Below are 24,474 nucleotides of genomic sequence, written 5' to 3'. Positions count from 1 at the left end.
CATACATAGCCCTCTCAGCACACCTGGCACCATGCAAGGCACTTAATCATGATGCCTTCTGATCCTAACAGGACTGCCCGCATTTTACAGATACGAAACCAAGCCCCAGGGAGAGAAGCTGGCTTGCCACCCAGGGTCTCGCAGCTGGTGGATCCCATCTGCCTAACACCAGAGCCTGAGCTTCCCATGCTGCCCCCACAGAGGAAGCACCCCAGAGGCCTAGGAGGAGGCAGCAATGAGCCAGGAGTCCCTTGGAACCACCTCTGCAAACGGAAGGACCCTGAGTGATGCTCTGGTCCACACCTCCACCACTTTATGGATGGGAAACAGATGCCAGACCAGCACCCAGGCGTCCGGCTCCCAGTCCAGGGCCCTCCCGCCCACGGCCCTGGGCAAGCCCCAGCCAGGCTGGGCAGACACACACAAGGCTGCCTGGTGGCATTCAGAGAGCACGTTTATTTACAAAGCACTTTACAAATACAGCTTACGCCTCCCCACAGCCCCCTGCGAGGTAGGTCAGTAGTCATAGCTACAGTTTACGGATGGGGAAATAGAGGCACGGAATGGGGGTGTGGCCTGCCCTGTTTTAAAGACAGCTTCCCACCGACCCATCAAAAACCAAAATAAACAAAAAGCATTGATCCTCCATCCCAAAATATACCTTCTTCCCCTGAACTCTAAGGGCTGCGAGCAACCCTGACCTAACAGTGCCCTCTCCCCATTCGGCAGCCTGGTCAGGAGCCGCAGGGACCTTGACGCCGGGGGCTGTAGCTGGGTGCCACCGGCCCAGGCTGAGCAGGACCCAGCCGGTGAGGCCTGGAAGTTCTAGGCAGAGGGGACTGAGGGTATGTCTCATTCTGCAGACACTGGGTCAGGCAGGGAAGGGGCCCCACATCAGGCAGGGCAGGGATGGGCAGTCCTGGTTCAGGGAAGCTCAGAGCACATGTCAGGGGAGCAGAAGTGGAAAGGACGGTGAGCAACATAGCCCAGGGGCTGCAGGGGGCAACAGTCGGGGGTGGGGGGCTGCAGTGCCCCCTGGGGAGCCTCAGTCTGACATGCCCACCAGCAAATCAGGCAGAGTCCAGTCTCCCCAGGACCTTCAGGAGCTGGGCCAGAGGGGATTCTAGATGCCGAGGCCCAGTGCACTCCCAATGCGTGTCAAGCCACGGGGTGGAACCCTGGCCTTGTATACACTGCACCAAGGGCTGGGGTACAGTCAAGGGCCTTGAGCCTGGGTCCCCTAGGGCAGGCAGCTCTGAGTCCCTGTCACTCTGCCGGGCAGTGCCAGGCCTCTCGGCACAGGCCAGCACCCTACACAGGTGGGCGGGGCAGCCGTCTCGCCAAGCTGCTCCTTGGCCCCCTGCCTGCCCATGGGACACGGCAAAAGGGCCTGCCCACAGCGGAAGGCAGCACCAAGATGGCTCGTCATCCACTCCAGTGGCCTCCCTGAGGGGGCTGCGGCTGAGCAGAGTTGGGGACGCAGGTCTTCCTCGTCAGTCCGGGATGACAGGCCTGGTCCTGAGTGCACAGGGGGTGCTCCGAGCCGGGGCCCCCGCTATCTGGACTCCAGCCCCTCCAGGTACTCCAGGGCCATATCGTAGCAAAAGTGGTACTGATCCTGGGGACAGGGAGACAGGAGACCGTGAGCCGGCCCCTCTCTAGTACTGGGGAGGGCGGGCAGGCGTGAGACCTGACCCATCTTTAAGGAGAAGGGGGGGAGACAGGGTAACGTTTTGGCACCACAGGATTACCTGTGGGAGCCCAAGGTCCAATTGTGGGGATGAGGTATGGGAGGGTGGGTGCTGAGGGGCCTGGCTGGGCCTGAGCCAGGGGGTTGGAGGCAGCACAGGGAACAGGGCACCTCACCAGGGTCTCCACCATGTTGGGTTTGTAGTTCCTAAGTGTTTTGGCAGCAAAGAAAACGTCCACCAGGTTGTGGCAACGAATCATCTCCAGGACCGTGGAGCAGGCGCAGAAGGTGCCGCTGCGGCCGCCTCCATTTCTAAATGAGACAAAAAAGGTTTGGGGCAGAGCTTGGGGTAGGAGGCCGAACTCCAAGGTAAAGGGCAAGGCCAAGGTCTGGGAGCCCAGAGGTGAGGGGCGGGGCCAGGGAACCCAGAAGGGAGGGGCAGGGAGCCTAGAGGTGAACTGCAAGACCAAGGGGGCGGAGTCAGGCACTGAGACTGACATCCCACGATGAAGAAATCCAGGAAGACAAAGCCTCCAGGAGAAACAGCAGGCTCTGAGAGCAAGGAGGAAGGATCACTCCGAGAGAAAGAAGTGAGACAGACAGCAACAGAGGAGGGCCAAGGGGCAGCAAGCAAACCCCAGAGAGCAGGATGGAAAATGAACCCTGAGAGTGCCGGTCACCCCCAGCAAGGCGGACACAGACACACCGAGTCAGGCCGGGGCCTGTCCCTGCCCTCTCCCTCCTCTGCTCCCTGTAACTCAGCGAGGAGGTACTGCTCAGGAGATGAGGGACCAGGCAGGCCCGCAGCCCCGGCCTCTAGGAGTCTCTCCCACTGGAACTGAGAGCCCCTCCCTGAAAGCCAGGCAGGCCCGCCAACTCAGCTCCCCATCCCCACGTCCAACACTCCCAGCCCCACACCGCACTGGGAAGGGCAAGTCTGGAAGCATGAAAAAGTGTGGGCAAAGGAGTGGCTGCACCCAGACCTGAGTGAATGCATGAATTATGAGTGGGGCATGGGAACAAATGAATGAATGAGTGAAAAAGTTGCATGTGAGCATTCACATTTAACTTTGTTGTAGTGGACCACAGCAAAGACCAGAAACCCATTGGCTTAAGAAGAGCACTACAGTATCACAGGACGCTGACAGGACTCGCTAACTAAATTGGTCAAGTCAAACAACACGCAGAGAGTACTGGGTGGTTCAGGGTTAAGTCCACACCCTGGGGACTGACCGGGATTCTCTAGGGAAGGCAGGGTCAGGCCGTGTGGGAGCCCAGGGGCCCTGGTGCCCTCTCCCACACTGGACCTTTGCCCCCCGCCCTTGGGCCCCCAACCCCTCCCGCCACCCGAGGCGGGACCAGCACTCACAGGCAGTGCACGACGGTGCGTCCATCCCCGCTCTCTGCCTGCCACCTGTCCACCTCGGCCAGCAGGTGCAGGAAGGCCTTCTTGGAGTCAGGCGTGTCCCGGTACGCAGACCAGCGCAGGAACTGGAAGTGCCGCACCAGCAGGTGCCCCTCCTGCAGCTGGGGTTTGGAGGGGGGCAGCCGGCGAGGGGACATGAGCGCCAGTGACAAGGCCCCCGGTGACCTGAAGGTCATTACGGGCCCTACCATCACCCCAGCTCTCCCCTGGGGCTCCCAGGTCACTCACCCTGGAGATGTTCTGTACCCGGAAGACACGGGCCACCAAGTCCTCGTCCGCTGTGCCTGACACGAACTCCACCTCCATGAGGCCGTACTGCTGCCGGCCCGGCTCCGGCCAGTACTGCAGGCACGGCTGGCGGCACGGGCACAGAGACGGGGGCTGAGTGGAGCCTCCAGGCGGCTGCCACCCACACCCGCCCCTGAGCCTGCACACCTGCCCTGGGGCTCCCACGCGCCCTAGCCCCCCACTCACTCCGGACTTGTCTTCAGAGTTCCCTGCTCTCTGCACTCACCAGTGAGACTGCAGGCACACCTGCCCGGTGCATTCTGCACAGGCACACTCAGGTCGGCTGAGACCAACCCTTCACAGTGGATGCACTGACACGCTCACACTTCCTCATAAGCGCACACGCCTACACAAGGCTGCCTTCTTCCAGGGACCCATCCCAGCGACCCCTGCCCCCTGGTCTTCTCTCTCACTGCTTCTGCCTTCTGGCATCCGCTCAGAGGTGGGTGTCCCTGATGCTGCGACACTGCTCAGCACCTGCCCGAGTCCACTCCCTGGAGTCAGGGTCCGACACGTATCCCCCTCCAGGCCACAGACTCCAGACGGCAGAGGGACAGGAGGCACAGCCCCCACACATACATGCACTACTGCGCCAGCTAGTCGGTCCCAGGCCCCTGCTCCTGGTCTCAGCTCTTCCCTTATCTGGGCCCCAGCTCCTCCATCTGTGAAACGGCCCCAGCTCCTCCCAGACAACACCATGCTCCATCTGCTTCCCTCTCTGACTACTCCCCGTAAGGAGAGGGTACTACCTTCCCCTTTTTGCCTGGGGTCCCAGCAGCCGCTTGCATTCAGGCCTTTGCACGTGCTGCTCCTTCTCCACGGACCACTCACCTTGCACTTCTCCACTAGTTAACTCTACCCTTCCTGCCCACCTCAGCTCAAATATCACAACACCTCCTCCAGGAAACCCTCTCTGATACATTCTCCCACAGGCTCCTGTGTCTGTCTGCTGTCTCTGTCGGGTTTTGTAACCGTTTCCCCCTGGACCGTGAGATCTGGGAGGGGTAGCGTGTTCTCTCCCTGTCTCCCCAATGCCCGATGCAGGGCCTGGCAGGGAGCAGGCTGTAGTGAAAGGCGGCTGAATGGATGAGCAAATGGGTGACCTGTGAATGGTGTCCGCGTGGGCCTCCCTCTGGGTCCCTCCCTCCCCACCTGAGCAAGGGTGGGTTCTTGCCCCATGGGATCCCCTTCAGATCCCTGCCCAGGGACTGAGGTTCATTGCCCTGCAGTCCCAGGTCATTTACACCAAGTGCCTGGCTCATAAAGAGCCCAGGGAACAAGTCTTTTCCAGGCGGCCACTAAGAGGATATCATGCTCATCTTATAGCAAACCCTCCTGGCCTCCTGGGACAGGGAGCTAGGGAGGGAGGGGCACAGAGACCTAGGGGATATGGCCATGAGGGGCGGGCAGGCTGGGCACCTGCACTTCCTAGGAGCTTCAGTTTGGGGAGCCCCAAAAGGAAATGGGGCAGCCCCTCTAGCTGAAGTCACTGAGCCAGTATCAGGACCAACCTCAGAGGCGACTGTCACCCTTGTTGCCTTCATCCCTGACATGTACCGAAAGGCCACCATGTACTAGATGTGGCCCAGCACTAAGCCCCTACGTATATCTGGCATGGTCCTGACAATAACCCCATGAGCGAACAGGTGCTGTGAAGGTCCCCATTTCACAGAGGAGGGAACTGAGGCCCAAACAGTTTCCCAGATGGAGCAGTCAGAAAGTGAGGGGGCTGGAACTCTACTCTGCCTCAAAGGCCCCCTGATGGGCAGTCCACCTCAGCGACTGAAGAAGCAGGGGCTTTGAAAGGAGGCAGCCCAGAGGAGGGCACAGATCTGCCCCTTCGCAGCTGTGACCCTGGAAAAGTCGCTTCACCTGTCTGGGTCTTCATTTTCTCACCTGAAGCCCATAAGTGCAAGGTAGAGTCCCTGACACACAGCAAGTATTTAACAAAAAGCAGCTATTTTTCTCTAGTCCGGCAGACAAGGAAACCCAGGCTCTGCGAGGGAGCATGACCTGTCGAAGGTCACCCAGCTAACAGATGGCAGAGCGGGGATCCAGCCCAACTTCCAGGATGTGCTCTTGGACACATGGGAGCCCAGGGCAGCAGCCCGCCCGCCCGCCCGCCCGGCAGGCGGCGCCCTCACCCAGGCGGAGTTGGACTGGTGCAGCTGGTTGAGCATGACGATGGAGGTGCACCCGTAGTCGTAGACCAGCCGCCAGAAGTCGGGCGTGGTGCTCTGCAGCGGGTGCAGGGTCACGATGAAGGCCGCGCTCCGTGTGTAGCTCTGCAAGGAAACCGGGACTCAGTGGGGCCTGTTTGCCACCATGACACAGCCTGACGACCCCTGCCATCGGCTGATCCTCCCCGACCTGCCCACACAGCCGTGCCCACAGGACCAGGCTGCCTCCCCTGGCCCTTCACAAGTTGGCCAGGACCCCGAGCCCTGAGTAGGCAGGCTGATCCCCCAGGCCTCTCCAGGCTCCAAGTCCACGGCTCCCAGGAACTAAACAGCAGAAGGTTCCCAAATGGGTGGCAATGGAAGCTCAGGCCTGCTAGACGGAGGCTGGCCAAGCTTGCTCCCTGCCTCAGGGCCTTTGCACCTGCTATTCCTATTGCCTAGAACAAATTTCCCAAGTGTCTACATTGCTTTCTCCCTTACTTCTTCTGGCCTTTGCCTAGTTTCCACTTCCTCCAAGAGGCCTTCCTCAACCCCTCATCACAGACAGCCACACACAGCCCTGGCTCGTGTGGCCCAGTCGGTCGGAGCGCAGTCCTCTGGACCAAGAGGTCACAAGTTTGATCTCCGGTTGGGGCATATACGAGAGGGCAACAAATCCGTGTTCCCTCCCACATTAATGTCTCTCTCTCTCTGTTTCTGTCCCTCTTTCTCTAAAAGCAATGAAAAAAATGTTCTTGGGTGAGAATTAAAAAAAAAATAGCTATTCATGTAGGCCTCCAAAACCCACAATAAATATTCCTTCTGCCTGGTTGACTTTTATGGAGATCACCAGCATCTGACATTCCATTGTATATTTGTTTAGTGACTATTGCAGCCCATTCCGCAATGCAAAGTTCAAGAGATGAGAGATTCTGGAACGTATCCTGTACCGAGCAGCCCATTCTTGCCTGGAGCCAGAGACCCAACGTGACCCTTCCCGGCTCAGAGGCACTCAGGCCCCTCAGAGAGCCTGCGGTCCAGCCCAACATACAGATGGGCACACGGAGGCCAAGGGGTGGGCTGGGAGGGAGGTCAGATTCCTAAGGTCCCAAACTCTCTGGCACCCATGGCACCGCCCAGGACTCCGGCCCCTCAGCAGGCCATGCACACCTGCACCCACGCATCCCTGCAGGCTGAGGGTCAGTGGCTGCTGGGCCCCTCTCCAGCCATCCCCTTCGGCAGCTATGGCAACTCCTCCCCTAGTCTTCGGCCCACACCAGGAAGCCCTTGGGAAGCAAGCACGGGGGCTTTCCCTCTTTAGAGAAACCCCCCTGCCCCCTGCGCTGTTCTGTCAAGGGGCTCTGGCCAGGAACCGGGCCCCTCTCCCTCATACCTGCTGTGAGGAAACCTCCCTCTCCGTGCGGGGGGGACATCCAGTGGTTGACAAGCCTGGCACTGACCCCCGTTCATGCACACATCCCACAGTAGCGAACTGTGGGACAAGGACCGAGCTCAGCTCAGCCCCTTCCTCCCTGTCCCCAGGCCAGCCTGTCCTCAGCAATCGTGCCACCAACTGCTCCTGCCGCCACCATCCGTGATGGCCTGTCCCTGAGGGGCAGGGGCGGCCTGTGGCTATACAGCCACATCCGGGACAAGTCTGCCTGATTAAGGGGTGAAGGCGTAGCCAGACCACTCCGCCACATGGCAGAAGTCACTTTCTCCAGTGTAATCAGCTTTTTTTTTTAAAGGTAACATTTTGACCTGCACCTGTTTGTCTACACACCCATCTCTCAACCGGTTCCCGTTTGGGAGAGGAACGGGGCGAGGCTCACGCTCTTCCCACTCAGACAGCAGCATCTTGGAGTCACTCATTGGGCCCAAAAGCCCCGTTCTGCTCGCACCACCCGCTGAAGGAGGTGGAGCCCCCTGAGCTGGGAGCAGGGGAAGGGGCTTCTGAATGGCTCCGGAGCCCTCAGACCGGGCCAGGGTGGGGCCCGGGAACTAGCCCCGTCCTGGGCCGTGTCCTGGGGAAGCCTCCAGGCTCGACCCCCCAGGACACGCTCCCCGGGGCCCAGACATCAGGTCTCAAGTCCCAACCCCAAACCACTCCTCCCCCATGCTCTGCTGGACCCGACCCCACTGACAGCCCTAGCTGGACTCAGCCACTCGCACCCCTGCTCGGGCCAGGGCGGGGCGAACACCTGAATGGGGGTGCTGGCTTTGATGTCCTAAACGGAAGCTCACTGAGGACACAAGGGTCACCCCAGAGAGGGCAGAGCGTCCAGAACCGGAGCCTCCAGCTCTGCTCCTCCGCTCCTGGACCTCCCCAGATGCTGTGGGGGCGGGGGAGTCCCAAAGCCCACCCTGCACCCGCGCCCGCGCCCACGCCCTCACGTCCGTCAGGGCCGCGTTGATGTAGTTGTTGGGGTCCCCGTCGGTGGAGATGAGGAAGGGCAGGCAGCGGTCAGGCGGCAGGACATCCATGCTGCGGTTCTTGTCCCGGTTCCGGGGCAGGAGGGCGATGCTGCACTCCTCCACGTCCAGCGGCGGCGTGACCGAGTTCAGCGTCTACAGGGAGTGGGAAGAGGAACGGGCTGACGGCCAGGGCTTACTGGACCTCCGCGCAGCCCCAGGAAGGAAACTGGGCTGGGCTATTAACATTAACCCCACTGTATGGGTGGAGAAACCAGGGTCCAGAGAGAGGGCACAGAGGGCACGGACCCGGGCGCCCTGTCTCCCAGCCACGCAGAGCCCTGGGGACTGGAGACTGCCTCCTCGCCACCCCACCCATGTCATCTCAGCCTCATTCTCCCTCATCCGCAGAACGGGACGGTGACGTGCCCACCTGCAGGGCTATTGGGAAGATAAGTGAGGTCACTGCAGGGCTCGGCACACAGAGGGCACAGAGACGACCACTACTAGCTTGTCGGGTGCGTTCCGGGAGACAACCCTGAGAGCTCGAGTCTCCCACAGAGCGGACCCCAGGGACCTGGCAGAGGCAGTCACCCTCCTTGGCCACAGCCCTGTGGGAACAGAACTCAGGTCCAGACCGCCCAGCACTACAACGAGCTAGGGGCTCTGAGTTCCTCCCTCTCTTGCCTTCGTGACGCGTGCATCCTGACTCATGGGGGTCTCAGTTTCTTTCTTTCCCCTCGAAGGGGATCCCCAGTCTCTCCTGATCCCCAGAGCCCAACCTCCCTCTCTGAGAATCGTTTCCTGAGAGGCCACTCTGTGCTGGCCCAGAGCACCAGGCACCCAGCACGCATGCTCCGGCTGAACTTGGGCAGGAACCGTGGAATGGAGAGCACATCTGGCCTCTCTGCCCGCCTAGTGACCACACTCTGGACCACTGCAAAAGTTCTTTTCCAGTCTCCTGACCGTAGAGAGGGTGTGAGCCTAGCCCTCCTGGGTGCCAGGGGGTGGGTCTAAGAATGAAGCCAAAATAGAAAAGAGCAGAACCAAAAACAGACACTGTGTCTTGACATCATCGTTTGAGCACCCAGATCCAGCCATAACTGAAGCTGCACCACCTTCAGTCTTCTCAGTTACAAGAGTCACTGAGCTGGATTTTTATCACTTGTAACCAAAAAAATCCTGATGAACATGAATACTGCAGGGGCAATATGACCTATCCATCTGTTCTGGGTGAGAAAACTGAAGTCTGCAGAGGTACAGTGAGTGTTCAAGGCCATTCACAGCTCTTAACTAGATAAGTCAGGATTTGAACCCAGGTTTATCCAACTTCAAAGCCTGGGCTCCAAGGCACTTTGATGCACCTTCCCCGCTGTCTCAAAGTCCTTCCTAATAGCCCAGCTCTGACTCCTACAGCACTGAGGACCTCCAATACACCCACACTACCCACACCCACATGCCACACACCTCTACACCTACACACACATGCTCGCAGCCCACCTGGAACTCTTCCCGCAGCTGGGAGGAATTGCTCTGAGGGTCAATACGGATCATCTCTTTGTAGGTAGCCTTGAATTCACTGACAGGGATGGTGGTCTCCCCACACAGGCAGGCCTCCAGGATTGCATCATGGATGAAGATGTACTGCTCCTGGAACAGGAGGTGAGAATACGAGGAACCAAGAGGGGACTAGAGGCTAGAGATTTTGGGGCTGTAGCAAGAGGAAGTAAGCTCGAGATTGAGGCGTGGGTCTTCTGATGCGGAGTCCAGCCATGTTGTTACTATAGGTTGGACCAGTCCTATCTGAAACAGCCCTCATGGGTATGTTCGCTTGTCTCATATTTCATCCTTACAACCACCCTGAGAGAAACTCTGAAGGTCAGGGGACAGCCCAGGGTCGCCTCCAGCGGAGATCCACACCCAGGCATATGTTGAGTGCAGAACCTGTGACCTTGGCCAGCTGCTATTTGACCTCACCCAACAGAACACAGTGGAGCTGAGTCTGGGAGACCCTGAGAGGCTGGCTGACCAAGTTCAGGGATGGGGAAGAACCAGGGGAAATTCTAGGGAGGGGAAGAGCCTAAGGACGCCCTTCGGACACCAGCTTTGGGCCCCCGCATGGAGCAGGCGACAGAGGCCTGTGGCCCCTACCTCAGTCTGGATCATGTTGACACGCCGGGAGCAGAGGGTCTTCACGCAGTTGTAAATGTCCACCACGCCCTCACACTCCGCCATGTCCAGCATCACGTCCAGAACGATGTAGCAGCCCGTGCGGCCAGTGCCCGCGCTGGGAAGAGAACGGCCCAGGCCAGGTCAGGGGCTTGGGGAGGGGGCCCAGGAACAAAGGGAAGAAAAGAAGGGCCCTGGGGCACCTGGCCAGGTGGGCACCATGCAGGGGATGAGGGGCAGAGAGAGACCCCTGCCCTGGCAAAGAGGGGCCGGGGAGAAGGCTGCTGGGAGAGTTCCGGAGAAGTGTGAGGGAGCACAGAGCTGGGGATGAGCCTCGGGGAGGAAAGGAGGAGAAGCATAGGGAGAACACAGAGGTGAAATTTAGCAGCTTCCCTGGGAGGGAGGCACCAAGGTGATACTGGGAGCTTAATCTGAGGCTGTTCTTGCTGCAGGATACTCCTCCAATCTCCTACACGTCCCTCAAAGCCCCCCACACTCAAACCCACTCTCAACCCTTACAGCAGACAGCACGCTTTTGAGTCCCCAGAGCAATTTGGACAGACTTTTATTAAAACACCCTTCCTGCTGCGTGATCACCGGTCACGTGGCTGTCCCCCTAACCCAACTGGGAGCTCACCGAGAGCTCGGCTGTGTGGGGTCCATCCCTGGGGCCTTCCTTCATGCTCAGCACCGGTGAAGCGAAGTGGAGGGGTGGAGGGTGGACAAAGATGATGCCAAGACTTCAAGATCGAAAATAACAGTATCCAAGTGGGTCCCCATGTCCTGCTGGTGGGAGCTAACTTATACAACCACTGTGGAAAGCTGGAGGTCTTTACTAAAACACGGACAGCAATTCCACTCCTATGTACACACCCTGCAGAAAATGTGTGTGTGTGTGCATGCACGCACGCCAAAAGACAGGCCACAGGATGTCCTTAGCAGCGCTCCTCATAGAGCTCGGAAGGGGAAACCACCCAAACACCTACCAACAGCAGAACCGATAAACATGGGCGGTGTATTCACCCAGAGGAAGAAGACACAATACGAAGGGATCTCAGGAACACCAGGCTAGGGGGAAGGAGTGAGACATGAAAGAGCACCTGCTGTGCAACCGCACGCCCACACAGTTCACAAACACGTGACACCGACCCACCGACTAAGGATGTGGGAGTCGGGGCGGTGACTGCTCGGGGCAGGGCCCTGGGGGCCTGGCAACCTCTGTGCCTTGACCAGAGTGGTGCTGGTTCTTTCATGGGTGTGTTCGATTTGTGAGAATTCATAAAGTTATATGTACACGTATTTGTGCGCTTTAAGTGTATTATTCAGGGAGGAAGTTTTATTCTCAAAAAACAGTATTGTAAAGAGGCCTGGAGAAATCCAAGGGAAGCTGGCGTGGGGGCTGGCAGGCCGGGCAGTGGGACGAGTCTGCTCTGGGGCCCTGGGGGCCGAGGAGCCGAGGAGTGGAGCCCTGGGCTCGTGGGTCTGGATGACTCGCCGAAGCCACGGGGTCAGAGGTGAGGCTCTCCGATGGGATAGCAGGGGCAGGAACAGGACAGGGCACAGACCCCCACTTAAGAGGCGAAAGGAAGATACGAAGTCAGAGAGGAAGCAGAGCAGAGAGAGGAAGGACAGGGGGGGTCACAGGACCCACCCAAGGCAGGAGCAGGAGAGGAAAGAGTGAGAAGGTGAGAAGGCCAAGGAGTAAGGAAAGCCCCTGGGTTTGGAGAAAAGAAGAGAAGGCAAAGTCCTTCCCACCCCAGGGCCAGCACGCAGGAGTGTGGTGACACTCTCTGAACTTGGTCTTGCCTGGTGCCGCCAATGTCAACCCCTCCATGTCTCCAGTGTCTCCTTGGTGTCTGGGCCAGGGTCTTGGGAAGCACAAGAGGGTGCCAACCTTAGAGCCAAAGTGCAAAGGGCAAAGGGCCCCTGAGGGCCATTCTCTCCTGTCCTCTGTCTCTAAGTAGGACGAGCCCGAGCCCAATCTCCCGTATAGACCTTGCACCCACCCCACCCCCAGCTTCTCTCCTCCTGGGGGGGCCCAGCGCCCACCTGCAGTGGATGACCACGGGCCCGGCGTCAGGTGGGGTGGAGGCCTTCACACGCCGGATGAAGGCCAGCAGCCCTGTGGCGTGGTAGGGGACACCGTGCTCCGGCCACGCCGTGAAGTGGAACTGGCGGACCTCATGCCGGGCGGAGTAGCCTCTCTGGGGAGACGACAGTAAGCACAGTGAGTCACTGCTGGCGCCTACACGACACCTGCTGTGTGCCAGGCACCGCGGCGAGCATCTCACCGCAGGGTCTCCATTCCAATGATAAATGTAGGCACAGCTGTGACTGCTCCTTGTACGAGCAGGAAAACTAGGGCTCACAGAACAGAAACCCCTTGCCCGAGGTTCATTATGCCCGACTCGGGCTGGGGTCCGCCTGGCGCCTGCACCTGCGCTGCCGAGCGCTGACCTCCGGCGCCAGGCTGCTGTTAGCCCCGGGAGATCACGGTGGCTCCCTGGTCTTTGTCTACGGGGGACACTGTTTCTCCTGAGGATCCTACAGGGGACCAGGCGGGATCATGGACAGGAGGGCTGGTCCAATCAGTGGTTGGTGGCCTCTCATGAGTGATATGACCACTCTGGGCCTCACTTGCTTATCTGTAAAATGGGGCTAGTGGTAAATGCCTCACCCTACAGGGCCTTCCGGGGCTGACACAGTACGTGTCACACACTCAGCAGCATCCAGCACAGGGTAAGACCCACACCAGCGACTACAGTCATCGTCTGCAGTATCTCAACTACCTTGCGGCATCACCAGCAAAAACAGTGAGCTTCCTGCCCTATCACGCTGCTCCCAGCAGTGCCCAAGTAACTGCCTAGTGGGAGGGCAGCAGTGTCCTCCTCCCCTCCCGCTCCTGGGTTGGGGGAGGTGGGCAGGTGGGCTCTGCCCTACCCCCTCAGGCACCCCAAGTCACCAGGTGACGGAGACTCACCCGCTCCAGGGCAAAGGTGCGCACGACATATTCAGCCAGGGTCTCTGTCTTCACCAGCGTGATCTTGATGTCCCCGTACATGTCCGAGTCTTCCGGCCAGTACCGCGAGCACTTCACCTGCAGGCCCACGGGGCAGGCTCAGTGGGCTCTCCGCTGCGCCCCCGGCCCCCGCGCCCCCGTGTCCCCGCGTCCCACAGCCCCGCTCACCCTGCCCACTTCCACCAGCTTGGTGATCATGACGATGCTGGAACAGTGCTCCTGCCACACCAGGCGCCAGAAGTCGTAGACCATCTCGGGCTTCGGCCCTGGCGGCACAGAGGGCACTTGTCTCGGAGGCAAGGCCTCCATCCAGGGCCAGCGCCCCCGCTGCCCGGCACCACCAGCCCAGCCCAGGCGGCTCCTGAGTCCCAGTGGGGGCTTCATGCGCATGCCACTCATATCCCACCAACGCCAACCCGTGCCCGGAGGGCCCCGGGCATGGGCAGTGTCAGGGAGGGCCTGGCTGGGGACCTCGGTCATCTTGAGTGGAACCCAGGAGGTAGAACAGGGGGGCCATGGCACAAGTCTCCAGAAAGGATGGACAAATGGACAGCCGTGGGGTGAGAGAAAGACAGCCAGAGGGACCCAGGCGGCCCCCAGACTGAAAGGCGCCATCCACAGCCATGAGGACTGAGCCTGGCTCGCCCCTTTGTATGCACCAGCTCAGGGACGGACAGACGAACGAGCAGCTACAGGTGGCCTGGGCACATCAGGGAGACACAGATGCAAGGGGGGTGGAGACTGACAGCCAGATTCCAGAAGATGCAGCCAGACTGGGGCTCAGACAGACACAGAAGGGAGACAGGGAGTCAAGCAGCTCAGCAGGGAAGACAGAAAGGTGCAGAGAGCATTCAGCAGAGCGGGGCACATGGGGGGCACGTGGGCAGAAGTGACCGATACCTTGAGTGGCGATGAAGTGGTTTGACCTGTGATAACCCTGAAACAGAAGAAGAGGGAGGAGTGAGACCCCAGGGAGGAGGCCCTTGCTCACTCAGGCCTCCTCTGCCCTCCTTCCCCAGGAGCACATCCCCACCCCCGGAACTGCTCCCCCCCAAGAGGGAAGACCCCAGGACCTGCTAACCAGGTGCCCCTGTCCCACCAGTCCCCAAGCAAGAAGGGAAGGGCAGCGGGGACACCAGTTGTTGTGCAGCCCCAGGGAGGACATGACTCCTATAAGGGCCTAGAGGATCTCCCCATCCATAAAATGGAGACAATGATCCACAATCGCCTGACAATCCAGCTGTTGTTTGGAGAAAAATAAAGCCAGGGTAAAACCCTTCTCTGTTCCCAAAGCCCCAGAGGCCCTGAGCAACCCCAGACCCCAGGCTGGGTCCTGCCAGCTGTCCCAGCCCCCCTCCCTCAGCCACCAGCGCCTAGGGCCTAGAGGGAAGTGTCAGGTGGGAGCAAATGAGCACCCAGGCTACTAATGGTTCTTAGGTATTTTCTTAAATCCTTAAAATCAATAATAATAAATTTTGAGACCTTATTTATTACGGCCACATACTGTGCTAAGCACTTTCCCTGAATTATCTCCCACGAAAGAGAGGCCAAGAACTACTTCCTCCTCCATTCCCACAGCCCTCAGGCCCAGCAGAGAAACTGGCCAGACCCCACCCCCACCCCAGGGCCACAGCTGCCCCTGAGGCTCTGCCCCATTGAGACACCCAGGGCATCACCAGGGCTAACCAGGATTACAGCTAAAAAGGACCGCAGGGCAGATGCAAGAGGAAAAAAAATCAAGGTCAGCCAACTGCATGAAGTTCACGCCCTCAGTATATAGCTCCTTGAACTGCCCCGGGCCCAAGGAGCCCTGGAGTCAGAGTGCCAGGGTCCAAACCCCGCTCTAAGGAGCACTTGCCAACTGGGTGCTCTTAGGCAAACCATTTCACTTCTCTATGCCTCACTGTTCACATCTGTAAAATGGGAAATGTTGCAGTATTTACCTCCTTGGGCTGCTGTGAAGAGTGAAGTGACATGTCAAGGGTTTGGCACTGGGGCAAGCAGTGTCAATGCTTAATCAATACTAGCTATTCTTATTACTACTGCTTCAAAGGTCAAAGAGTATCCTCCAACATCCAAAGTATGAGTGTCAAGAATCTCTGGGGCAGGAGGTGGTGTACTATAGAGGTCAAGAATCTTATCCCTGGAGTCAAGTTGACCTGGGTTCTTGTAACAGCTTTGCCAAATGAAGAGTGTGCTTCTCAGCCTCTTGCATGAACACGAATCTCCTGGGGTCCAGTTAAAAGGCAGATTCTGATGCAGAAAGTCTGGGGTGGGGCCTGGGACTGTGCATTTCCAACCACCTCCCAGGTGGTACTGATGTTGGGCCTCAAAGCACACACTGAGTAGCCAGACCCTCAGCCTCTCTAAGCCTCTCTAAGCCCCTGTTCTCCTCTGCATGTGATGCTAATAGTGAGAAATACATCTCTGAGACTCTGCTGTGTACCTACATGCCATTCTCGTGAAGATGACCAGAACATAGTCAAGGACACCAGTAATGAAAAGCCGCCCAGACATACTCAGTGCTCACTACTGGGACTTCTCCAGGTCTAGCCGAATGCCCTGCCTCTGCCTCCCTGGCTGCTGCCTCCGCTTCAAGTCCTCAACCGAGCTGCTGGGCCACAGGGGCCGGAGGGGAGAACCCAGCCAAGGTGCTCTCAGTGCTGCCCGCCCACCCCAGTGGTGGGCAAGCTGGAAACAGGCTGCCCCACCCAAAACCCATTTGCCTGAGAATCCCACACGAGAGCAAGAGCCTCTTCTGACTCCTCCATCTCTCTCCGCGGGGCCCCGCACCGTGCCGGCACCCACCCATGTGCTAGTCAGCATACACACATTTTTAAACAGATAACCCGCGATATTCGCTTATTACCTTTTTAACTGCATCAGGCATTATTGCACAATTGTATCACTTAGAGGACAGTGGGGCGGAAAGTTTAAAACAATCGGGTTTAAAGGAAGACAAGGAATTCACCTTGAGGAAACCTGCTTTAGAGACCGGCACTGCAGAGCACTGGTCCTCACACTCCAGGGCATCCCATATCCTAGGAGCCAGACGTGGGGGCAGACCCCACCCCTCCCTGCAGCCTCCAAGTGGGGGACACTGGAGGACTGACCACTTGCCTCATGGGTGAGACCCCCTGGGCACCCTGCTGCTCCCCAAAGGGAAAGATCCACAGTACAGCGTTAGGACTGAGGGCTCAGGCTGGGGGTGAGGCCCAGCTCCTTGAGGTCATGAACAAGTCCCCTAACTTTTCTAAGTCTCGATTTTCTCGTCTGCCAAACGTGGGTCCCCACTTCGCAGGGCATGGGGAAGACGGTGACGTGCTGGGCTCAGGTGCCCGCACAGAGCAGGTGCTCGGCCAGTGACACCCATGTCAACTGGGGCTGTTCCTTGAGAGAGTGGCAACCAAGAACCAAGCGGCGGGGGGGGGGGGGGGGGGGGGGGGGCGGGGAGTACTGCGTGTTGTCGGCAGGAGGGCTGCGACCCGCACTCATCGCCGCCTCTCGGAGGCGCGGGGCAGGGTGTGGCCACGGCACCTGGGGGGTCTAATGCCCCGTTTCCACTCGGGAACCCCACACACCAACTATGTTTACGCGCTCTGAACGCAGGGCACGTGCGGGGGCCCATCTGCAGTCACTGGGCACCCCCAGCAGATGTGACCCCTGGGATCTTTCACTCTGCGTGAGGCGTCTCCATGGTGTCTGGTGGTCTGATAACAAACAGTATTTTTGCAATCATAAAAATGCAAGAAAAATATTTTTAAAAGAAAAAAGATAAAATAGAAAATACACACTATATATTGATATATATATATATATAAATCAAATCAGAAGATCATTAGATAAATTTTAGATTTTTTTAAGTTTTAAAAGCCCCCCCCAAATGACACAGTATTTTTTAAAAAATAGAATACCCAAACTGCTCCCCAAAATAAAACACTTCAAATTAGGATCAAATTGAAGGCAACGTGGTCGGGGTGGAGTTTCAAGCAGACTCATCATGAAGGGATTGAACACCAGGGCAACGAGTTTCCAGGAGACGGATGGTGGCCGTCCCGCTTCCCTGAAAACCCTGACTCCCAAACGACCCAGAGACAGGGCAGCTGGGCAGCCTCCACCACCCGCCTTTCCCAGGGCCCCTGAAGAAGGTGTGGCTAAGGAGGGGACTCCGAGAGCACAGGGGCTAGGGACAAGGGTGACAAAGGTGGTAGCCGAGGCATCACTGGGGCCTGGGGATGCACCCCGACACCACTGCCCGCCTCAGGGCAGCAGACGATGGGAGGGACCCGCTGACAAGGGGAGAGTGTCGAAGCATCGGCACTGGACGGCCCCTGGCCAGGCTGCTGAAATGGACGGTTGGTGTTGGGCACACAGTGACGGGAAAAGAGGACAGAGACGGAGAGAATCTGAGATACAGCCAGTCAGACAGACAGGAGGAGGAGGAGGAAGTGGAGGCAGGGAAGGGGAGAGAGATACTTACTTCACGGTTTATCCGAATCTTAATGATTCCAGGGAGGAACAGTACAAAGCAAAAGAGACAGATATTAGGCCAGAGGCAGAGGAGGTGGGCGGAGCACAGGCGTGGCCAGAATGGGCAATGCGAGTGGGGGAGGCAGAGTGGAGATGGGTGGGCCGGCTTAGGGCGGGGGGGGGGGGGGGCGTCCGTGGTGTATCCCTGCGGGGGGGCCCAAGAAGAAGCCAACTGGGACCTCAAGGAGACCGAGGAGAGGCCCCATCACCAAAGCTGCTTCAGTCTGAGATGCCAGGCCCTGCCCACAGCCCAGCCAGGAGAGAGGATGAGAGGTGGCGGGCAAGGCAAGGAATTCTGGGAAACAGGGGTTAGCTTGTCTGGCTCCCAGGAGGGGGTGAAGAAGAGAGAGAGGAAGGTCATCTCCAGAATCCCCAACTACCCCTCCTCCTCCTGCAAACCTCAGGCCTTTGCTCATGCTCCACCCTACCTGGGACACCCTTTCCTCTCCTCCTCAGCCGCCCAGAGCCAGCTCAAGCCCTCCTTTGTCCATGCAGCCCCCCACTGCTGACCGCGGCCCTACCACTGACTGGCTGTGAGACTCCAGCAGGGTCCTTCCTCTTTCCGGCCTGCGCTCTCCTATCTCATCTGGAGCTGTTTTACTCGTGTACATATTGTGAAGGACATTTATGTGTCTCCCTCACTAGAACTGAATGCTCGAGGAAAGCAGGAACCGTGTCCGTCTTGTCCATGTCTGTGTCCCTGGTGCCCAGCACAATGCCTAGCACGTCATGGATGCTCAAAATACCTCTAACGAATGAACAAATGACTCTCTCCCAAACCTGGCCTGCTGCAGCGGAGGGAGTCCAACCTGCGTCTCGTCTCAACCTCCTCCATCCTTGGGGAGCAGACTCGTCTGCTCCTCTTCACACCCCTGCCCAGGCCTCCTGGCTGCCTGCCCTGTCTCGGGCCCACCCCTCCGGTCCGGCGAGACCCAGTTGCTGTAGTGACAGTTAGCAGCAAAGGCTTTGGAGACACAGACAGGCTGAGATTTGAGTCCTTCTTGGCCATGCACTAGCTGTGTGACCTGAGAGAAGTAGCTTCAACTCTCTGAGCCCCAGTTCCTTCACCTATCCAGTGAGGTCATGATGCTAACTACCTCATAGGGTAGTTGCAGGGATTATGCAAAACTAAGTATTTAGTATAAAGTGCTTAGCACAGTGCCTGGCATATCACACATGCTAGATACTTATGAGTTGTTATCCTCAAGTTCTACCCGGATCACAGTCAAACATGTTGACAACGCCCTGGTGCCCCTAGGGAAAGGCCCCTATTTCTTGAAAACTGCCCCTGGAGTCCTTCACAGTCCGGCCTCCGCCTACCTGCGGTCTCACTGTGTGTTCTGGGAATCCCAGCTCCAAGCCTCTCAGCCCCTCACCGAGAGGGGCTCCTTCCTCACCGCTCAGCCTAGCTGTCTACCCTCGTCCCTCTATTCCGCTTCACTAAAGCCCCCCACCCCATCTCCCAGGCCAACCCCAAAGTCTGCAAGAACCCTCCTGGTGACTGCCGCCTACTCTGTCCCCCCTGCTCTGAACTCCCTGGCCCTGATGCAGGAGATGGGGGCACCCAGAACCCAGCCGTCTGAGCGCCCACTTATTCCTTGGCAGGTTCCGGCCCTGCCTGGATGGGGAGCCCGGAGCGGGCAGGGCCAAGCCGGCGGAGATGATGGACAAGGCACTCACGTCTATATAGTTGGCATTGATGTAGTCGGCATCGGGGTCTCCCAGCATCGGGTGCAGCTTCACTCGGTGCCGGTCGTCTGGAAACACAAAGCAGGCAGCCGTGGGGCACGTGGGGGCTGAACCGGGGGCGCACAGAGTGGGGACCGGGGGAAAGCTTCCTGGAGGCCAGATGGGGGGCACAGGCAGGGCAGCCAGGGCACTGACCACTAGGCTCTGGGGACCACGAGGGGCAGGCCAGGCCAGCGATTCTGAGTCTAGGCAACGGCATCATGAAGGCCAGAGGCCGTGTGCTGCTCAGACAAGTATTAGCTGTGTGGCCTTGGGCAGGCGGCTTAACCTCCAGAGCCTCAGTTTCCTTACCTGTAAAGTGGGTTATAATATGCCCCCCTTCACAGGGCTGAGAGGAAGAAGTAAGATAATAAGTGTAATGCTCAGCACATGGCTGGGCACATGGTAGACCCTCAAGAAATGGCTCCCTCTGGCTGCTCTCCCCCTTCTAGCCCCTTCCCCCACCCACTGCCCCAGACCCAGACCCTTCCCCAGGACTCACAGGCAGGCAAGGGTTCCTGCCGGCCACCCTTGACCTTGTCTTTCTTCTTTGTGGCATCCCAGCCTTCAAAGAAGCTCTGCCAGAAGGGAAAGTAGGAGTCAGTGGGGGAGAGAAGCCCCTCCACTCATCAGACCCCTGTCCTGTCAGCAGGATGCAGTGGGACCAGGATGAGGGCCATGCTCGGGGTGAGACCTGGAGCCCGGGGTAAGGCCACCGGGGATCCCTTCGCCAGCTTGGCTCAGAGCCACGCAGTGCAAGGGGAGGAGAGTGAGAAAAGGGAAAAAGAGAAGCAGAGTTCAGAGACATTTTAGAGTGAGAATCAGGTTTAGGTTATATCAGGTTTGACTTGGGAAGAAAGTCAAAGTGAGGGTCCAGTTCAGATTAGGACACGAGTGGCGTCCGAGTCCAGACAGAGGTGGGATGAGATTCGATGAGTTCAAATGGCGCTCAGATAAGAGTCAGGGTTAGGTCTGAGGTCAGAGTCAGTGTGGTGGTGGTCAGGTTCAAATGCAGGATAGGATAAGGAGTGCGATCAGGATCCAGATAGAAATCAAAGAAAGATTTGAGGCCTGATTTCAAGTCAGGGTTAGGATTCAAGTGAGAAACCAGATTAAGTCTGAGATTAGGATCGAGATCAAGGTCAAAAAAAATTAGAATGAGTTGGGACTGTGAGAGCCAGGGTCCACTGAGACTGGGCTGAGGGTCGGCAGGCTCAGGGTCCATGTGAGGAGCCAGACGCAGCCCTGGCGGGGTCCTGGCCGGACGGGGCCCTGCACCTCGTACTCCTGCTTGAAGCCGTAGCCCTCGGCCGTCTTCATCTGGTTGATGTGCTGCAGGAGGTCGGCCACACGCACCGCGGGATGCAGCTGCCCCGTGTGGTACGGGGAGCCCTTCCGGCCACACGGGCGCCGCGGAGAGCCCCCCAGAAGGCTGCTGGCCTCAGTGACCCCACCGCCACGCTGGTCCCCTGCAGATGGAGAAAGGGAAAGGGTTGCTGACACACAGGGGCCCCAGCCTGGGGAACCACAGATGGACTAGGGCAGCGGTCCCCAACCCTTCTGGCACCAGGGACTGGTTTCATGGAAGACAGTTCTTCCACGGACTGGAGTGGGGAAGGATGGTTTCAGGATAATTCAAGCATGCTGCATTCACGCTCAGCTCCTGCTGTTTGACCCAGTTCCTAACAGGCCTGGACTGCTACTGGTCCACAGCCTGGAGGTTGGGGACCCCTGGACTAGAGGGGGGAAGGGAGCACGGGCAGGGAGCAGTGCCGGGCTGTTCACTGGAGCCAAGCAGCCCAGCTGGGCCCACCCATGTGACCCTGGGCCAGTCCCTCCCCTGCGGCATCTCTGTTTCCCATCTATAAAATGCGCAGGTCGGATCACGTGACCTCCCAGGGCCCTTCTGGCCCAGCCTGGCCTGCTGTAGTCCCCTCACTCCATCCCGCTCCTCCCCAGTCAGGACCACCCCTCTGTGACTTCTCTGAGATGCCTGCGTGGGGCACAGCCTGTGACACTCCCCTCCTTCCTCCTCTTCTTCCGGGGAACAGTCTGGAACAGTGACAACTCCCAGCAATTACCCCCATTCAAAGATAAGCAAACCCTGAAATTAGGTGCTGAATCCACTGCCTTTGCCCATGAACGAGAGGCACCTGAACAGAGGCATTTGTCCTGCATAAGCATTTCCATTGTCGGCCTGTGCAGCGGCCTCAGCCAATCAGGGAACAGGTGGAGAGCTTCACAGTGTCCCCCAAAGAAAACTGTCCCCTCCCCCGAGACCAACCCACTCCCTGGCCCTTCCGGTCAGCCCACTGAGAAAACAGCCCACTCACCCCACCAGCCTTCAGACACTCCCTCCCACAGACTTACTGAACCCTCCTTCCCTCCTGTCCCAGGTAAGGCGAGGGGGTTATTGACGGCCCACCCCCTGCCTTTCTTACAGCTGTTTTCTGCCCAGGTCTGAGCTAGCAGGGGAGAGTGGGGCACTCCCAGTGGGGCCTGCATGCCAGCCTCCACCCTCCCCTCTGCCTTCACACATGCTGTTCCCCCTGCCTCCAGCGCCCTTCCCCTCCTGCTTTTGCCTAGTGAGCTCACACTCATCCTTCAGATCCCAGCCAAAACGGCCCTCCTCTGGGGAGGCCTCTCTGGCGCCTGGCCTCTGGTTCCTACTCATGACGAACTAACAGAATGAATGGCTGAGCACCAGGACAGACCCTGGGCAGCTCGGCTTCCCCCACCGCCGCCCACGCACGCCTGCCCCTGCTTGCATCCCGCCTTCCGCGCCATGGTTTGGAGGCCGGCCCCAGGTGGAAAGGCGGCTCAAAGGCGGGGCTCCACTCTTCTTTCAGGAATCAAAGTCCTGAGCGGCTGTCACCCACTGTCTGCAAACAATTACTTCACATCCTTTATCCAGATTTCTAGTTGCTTACAGCTGGAGGGCAAGTCCAGTGCCAGATGCTCCAAACCCTTCATTTGACAGATGAGGAAACTGAAGTCCAAGGACAAGAGGCTCACCGGACCCAGGGGTCGCCGCAGGGCGTTCCAGGAAACATCAGTCACGCCACGTGACTAAGGGGCGCCCCATTAAAAAGATGGTGAGAAGGAGGACACGAGGGTTCTGTGTTCTAAGGAAATCCCGGAAATTCTGTTTTAAAAAAATAAGTAGGTTTTTCTCCCTGTAAGACCTGCTAGGGCTTCCAACATGGTAGCGTGCATTTTAAATCTCCAGGAGATGGGTGGAAAGAGCGATGTTTCACCACTGTCTTTCACCGTGGAGAGATGTTTTTGTTTGCTTCATGAAACACGCTCACTGACCATGGTGCAGTTCGGCGACTACGGGGCGGGCTCGGGAGTCAGGCCCCAGACCGCACCCCAGCCCTGCACATGACCCTGGGGATGTTCCTTACTCTCCCTAAATTTCGTGTCAAATGAAAAAGCTGTTACTCTCCAATAGCATGATGTACATAGCATGATGTTTTCCCGTGTCAAATGAAAAAGCTGTTCCTCTCCAATAGCATGATGTACATATTGAATAAGACAATGCACACAGAGCACCAGCCCAGCGCCTGACACGCAGTGAGCACCTGCAGAGGCAGCTACTGACCTGAGAGGAGTTTCCAGAAAAGGGAGGAGCCACTGAGTCCCAGAGAGCCGGGACAGCGGGCTGAGAAGAGGAGGCTTCCCTGTCTCAGTCCCTCTCCGCCCGCGCAGGGCCTGACAGCTCTAAAGAGCATCCACAACCAACACACAAGGACAGGGATTTCGAGAAGAAGTGATTCTGCTGGCTGGAAGGACTCGGAAACCACACTGGCAGCTCTGCAGAGGGCTCCCCGGGCGGGGAAAGGGCTGCAGGAGGTGGCAGGGAAGCCGGGAGCTGGGCCCGGAGACCCTGAAGGACTGGCAGCCCCGACGCAGCCTCACAAGTAGGCACGGGTCACGGGTCAGCTTGATGGCCAAAGACAAGCAGAACTCCCACCTGGGTGAGGTCCTACCTGGAACCAGAGCCAAACCTGGACGGCCCCCAGCGAAGCCTGAGAGAGACACAGGCTGGTCTACAAAGGCCACCACAGGACAACAGGAATGAGAACCGATGGCACGGCCAAGAGGACCCTCCGTGTCCTGGATCCAGAGACAACCGGTCCCTGCTCTCCTTGTCTGTATAACCCCATGGGATTCCACACACGCATTCTCTCTCTCTCTCTCTCTCTCTCTCTCTCTCTCTCTCTCTCTCCCCCCTTCCCTACTCTCCCTCCTCACCCCCCCCCACCCCAAGGACCAGCTTGCCCACAACTGGCAGCCCCTAACAGGGAGGAAGAGAGGAAGCTGCCACCCAGGGTCCACCCAGGGTCCTCCCAGGGTCCTCCCAGGCTCCACAGCTCCATCACGACGGCGGGGCACCTTGTACAAGGAACCACTCAACGGCCGATGTTTTGTGGAGAGGACCGAGGCCCGGAGAAACGAACACCAGGTCTGAAATCAGAGAGGCCTGAATTCAAATTTAAGTCACTTGATCTCTCTGGGCCTCAGTTTCCTCATCTGAAAATGAAGAGCCTCAGACCGTCCTCAAAAAATGGGCCCTTTCCGCATTGCCATCCACACCCCGACAAAGACAGGCCCCCGGTGATACGATCTAGTAGCACGCTGTAATTTTCCTTCACTGTAAGCAATTAGCATAAACTTGAAAGAAACGCGGGCGGTAATGACAGCTAACAATAACGAACATATTGAGTGCTTTCATGTGCTTGGCATGATTCCTAAAGTCACTTACTCCTTCGAACATCCCTATGATGCAAGCGCTATCGTTATCTGCCTGTCCAAACGAGGAAACCGAGGCCTGGGAGGCCGAGCTGCCTGCTCAGGAGGTGGCAGCCAAATCCAGGACCCAAACCCAGGACCATCTACCGTCCACCCTGCTCTCTCTGACTCACTCCTCCTGACAAAAGGACATTTGTGGTGACGAGGGAACCTGGCACTTGTTTGGCAAACCATTTGGCCGGAGCCCACTGGCACCCACAGGGGTCAAGAGCTCGCGTGGCCAGAGCCCAGAGGCTGT

At 58.3% G+C, this 24,474-nt stretch overlaps 1 protein-coding gene across 4 annotated transcripts in view; it reads right to left on the bottom strand.

The window, feature by feature from the left end:
* Positions 1 to 436: 436 nt before the first annotated feature.
* The window catches only part of PTPRU (protein tyrosine phosphatase receptor type U), a 77,511-nt gene continuing 53,473 nt past the window's right edge, over positions 437 to 24,474 (bottom strand). For 2 of the 4 annotated variants that reach the window (XM_036025648.1, XM_036025649.1), the window contains 16 exons: positions 20,700 to 20,890; positions 19,924 to 19,999; positions 19,374 to 19,450; positions 17,644 to 17,661; positions 14,064 to 14,100; positions 13,332 to 13,429; positions 13,125 to 13,241; positions 12,194 to 12,348; positions 10,127 to 10,262; positions 9,476 to 9,625; positions 7,958 to 8,131; positions 5,549 to 5,689; positions 3,345 to 3,470; positions 3,060 to 3,217; positions 1,867 to 2,002; positions 437 to 1,618 (listed from right to left, as the gene is read on the bottom strand). In XM_036025648.1, coding sequence (XP_035881541.1) covers positions 1,556 to 1,618; positions 1,867 to 2,002; positions 3,060 to 3,217; positions 3,345 to 3,470; positions 5,549 to 5,689; positions 7,958 to 8,131; positions 9,476 to 9,625; positions 10,127 to 10,262; positions 12,194 to 12,348; positions 13,125 to 13,241; positions 13,332 to 13,429; positions 14,064 to 14,100; positions 17,644 to 17,661; positions 19,374 to 19,450; positions 19,924 to 19,999; positions 20,700 to 20,890 — 1,853 coding nt within the window. In that variant the 3' untranslated portion in view covers positions 437 to 1,555. The remainder of the gene's footprint in view (positions 1,619 to 1,866; positions 2,003 to 3,059; positions 3,218 to 3,344; positions 3,471 to 5,548; positions 5,690 to 7,957; positions 8,132 to 9,475; positions 9,626 to 10,126; positions 10,263 to 12,193; positions 12,349 to 13,124; positions 13,242 to 13,331; positions 13,430 to 14,063; positions 14,101 to 17,643; positions 17,662 to 19,373; positions 19,451 to 19,923; positions 20,000 to 20,699; positions 20,891 to 24,474) is intronic. The other 2 variants (XM_028511758.2, XM_028511757.2) reach the window with 1 other exon arrangement.

Source organism: Phyllostomus discolor, chromosome 5 (assembly GCF_004126475.2).
Source record: "Phyllostomus discolor isolate MPI-MPIP mPhyDis1 chromosome 5, mPhyDis1.pri.v3, whole genome shotgun sequence".
Classification (NCBI taxonomy): domain Eukaryota; kingdom Metazoa; phylum Chordata; class Mammalia; order Chiroptera; family Phyllostomidae; genus Phyllostomus; species Phyllostomus discolor.
This window is presented reverse-complemented; position numbering and strand designations above follow the sequence as displayed.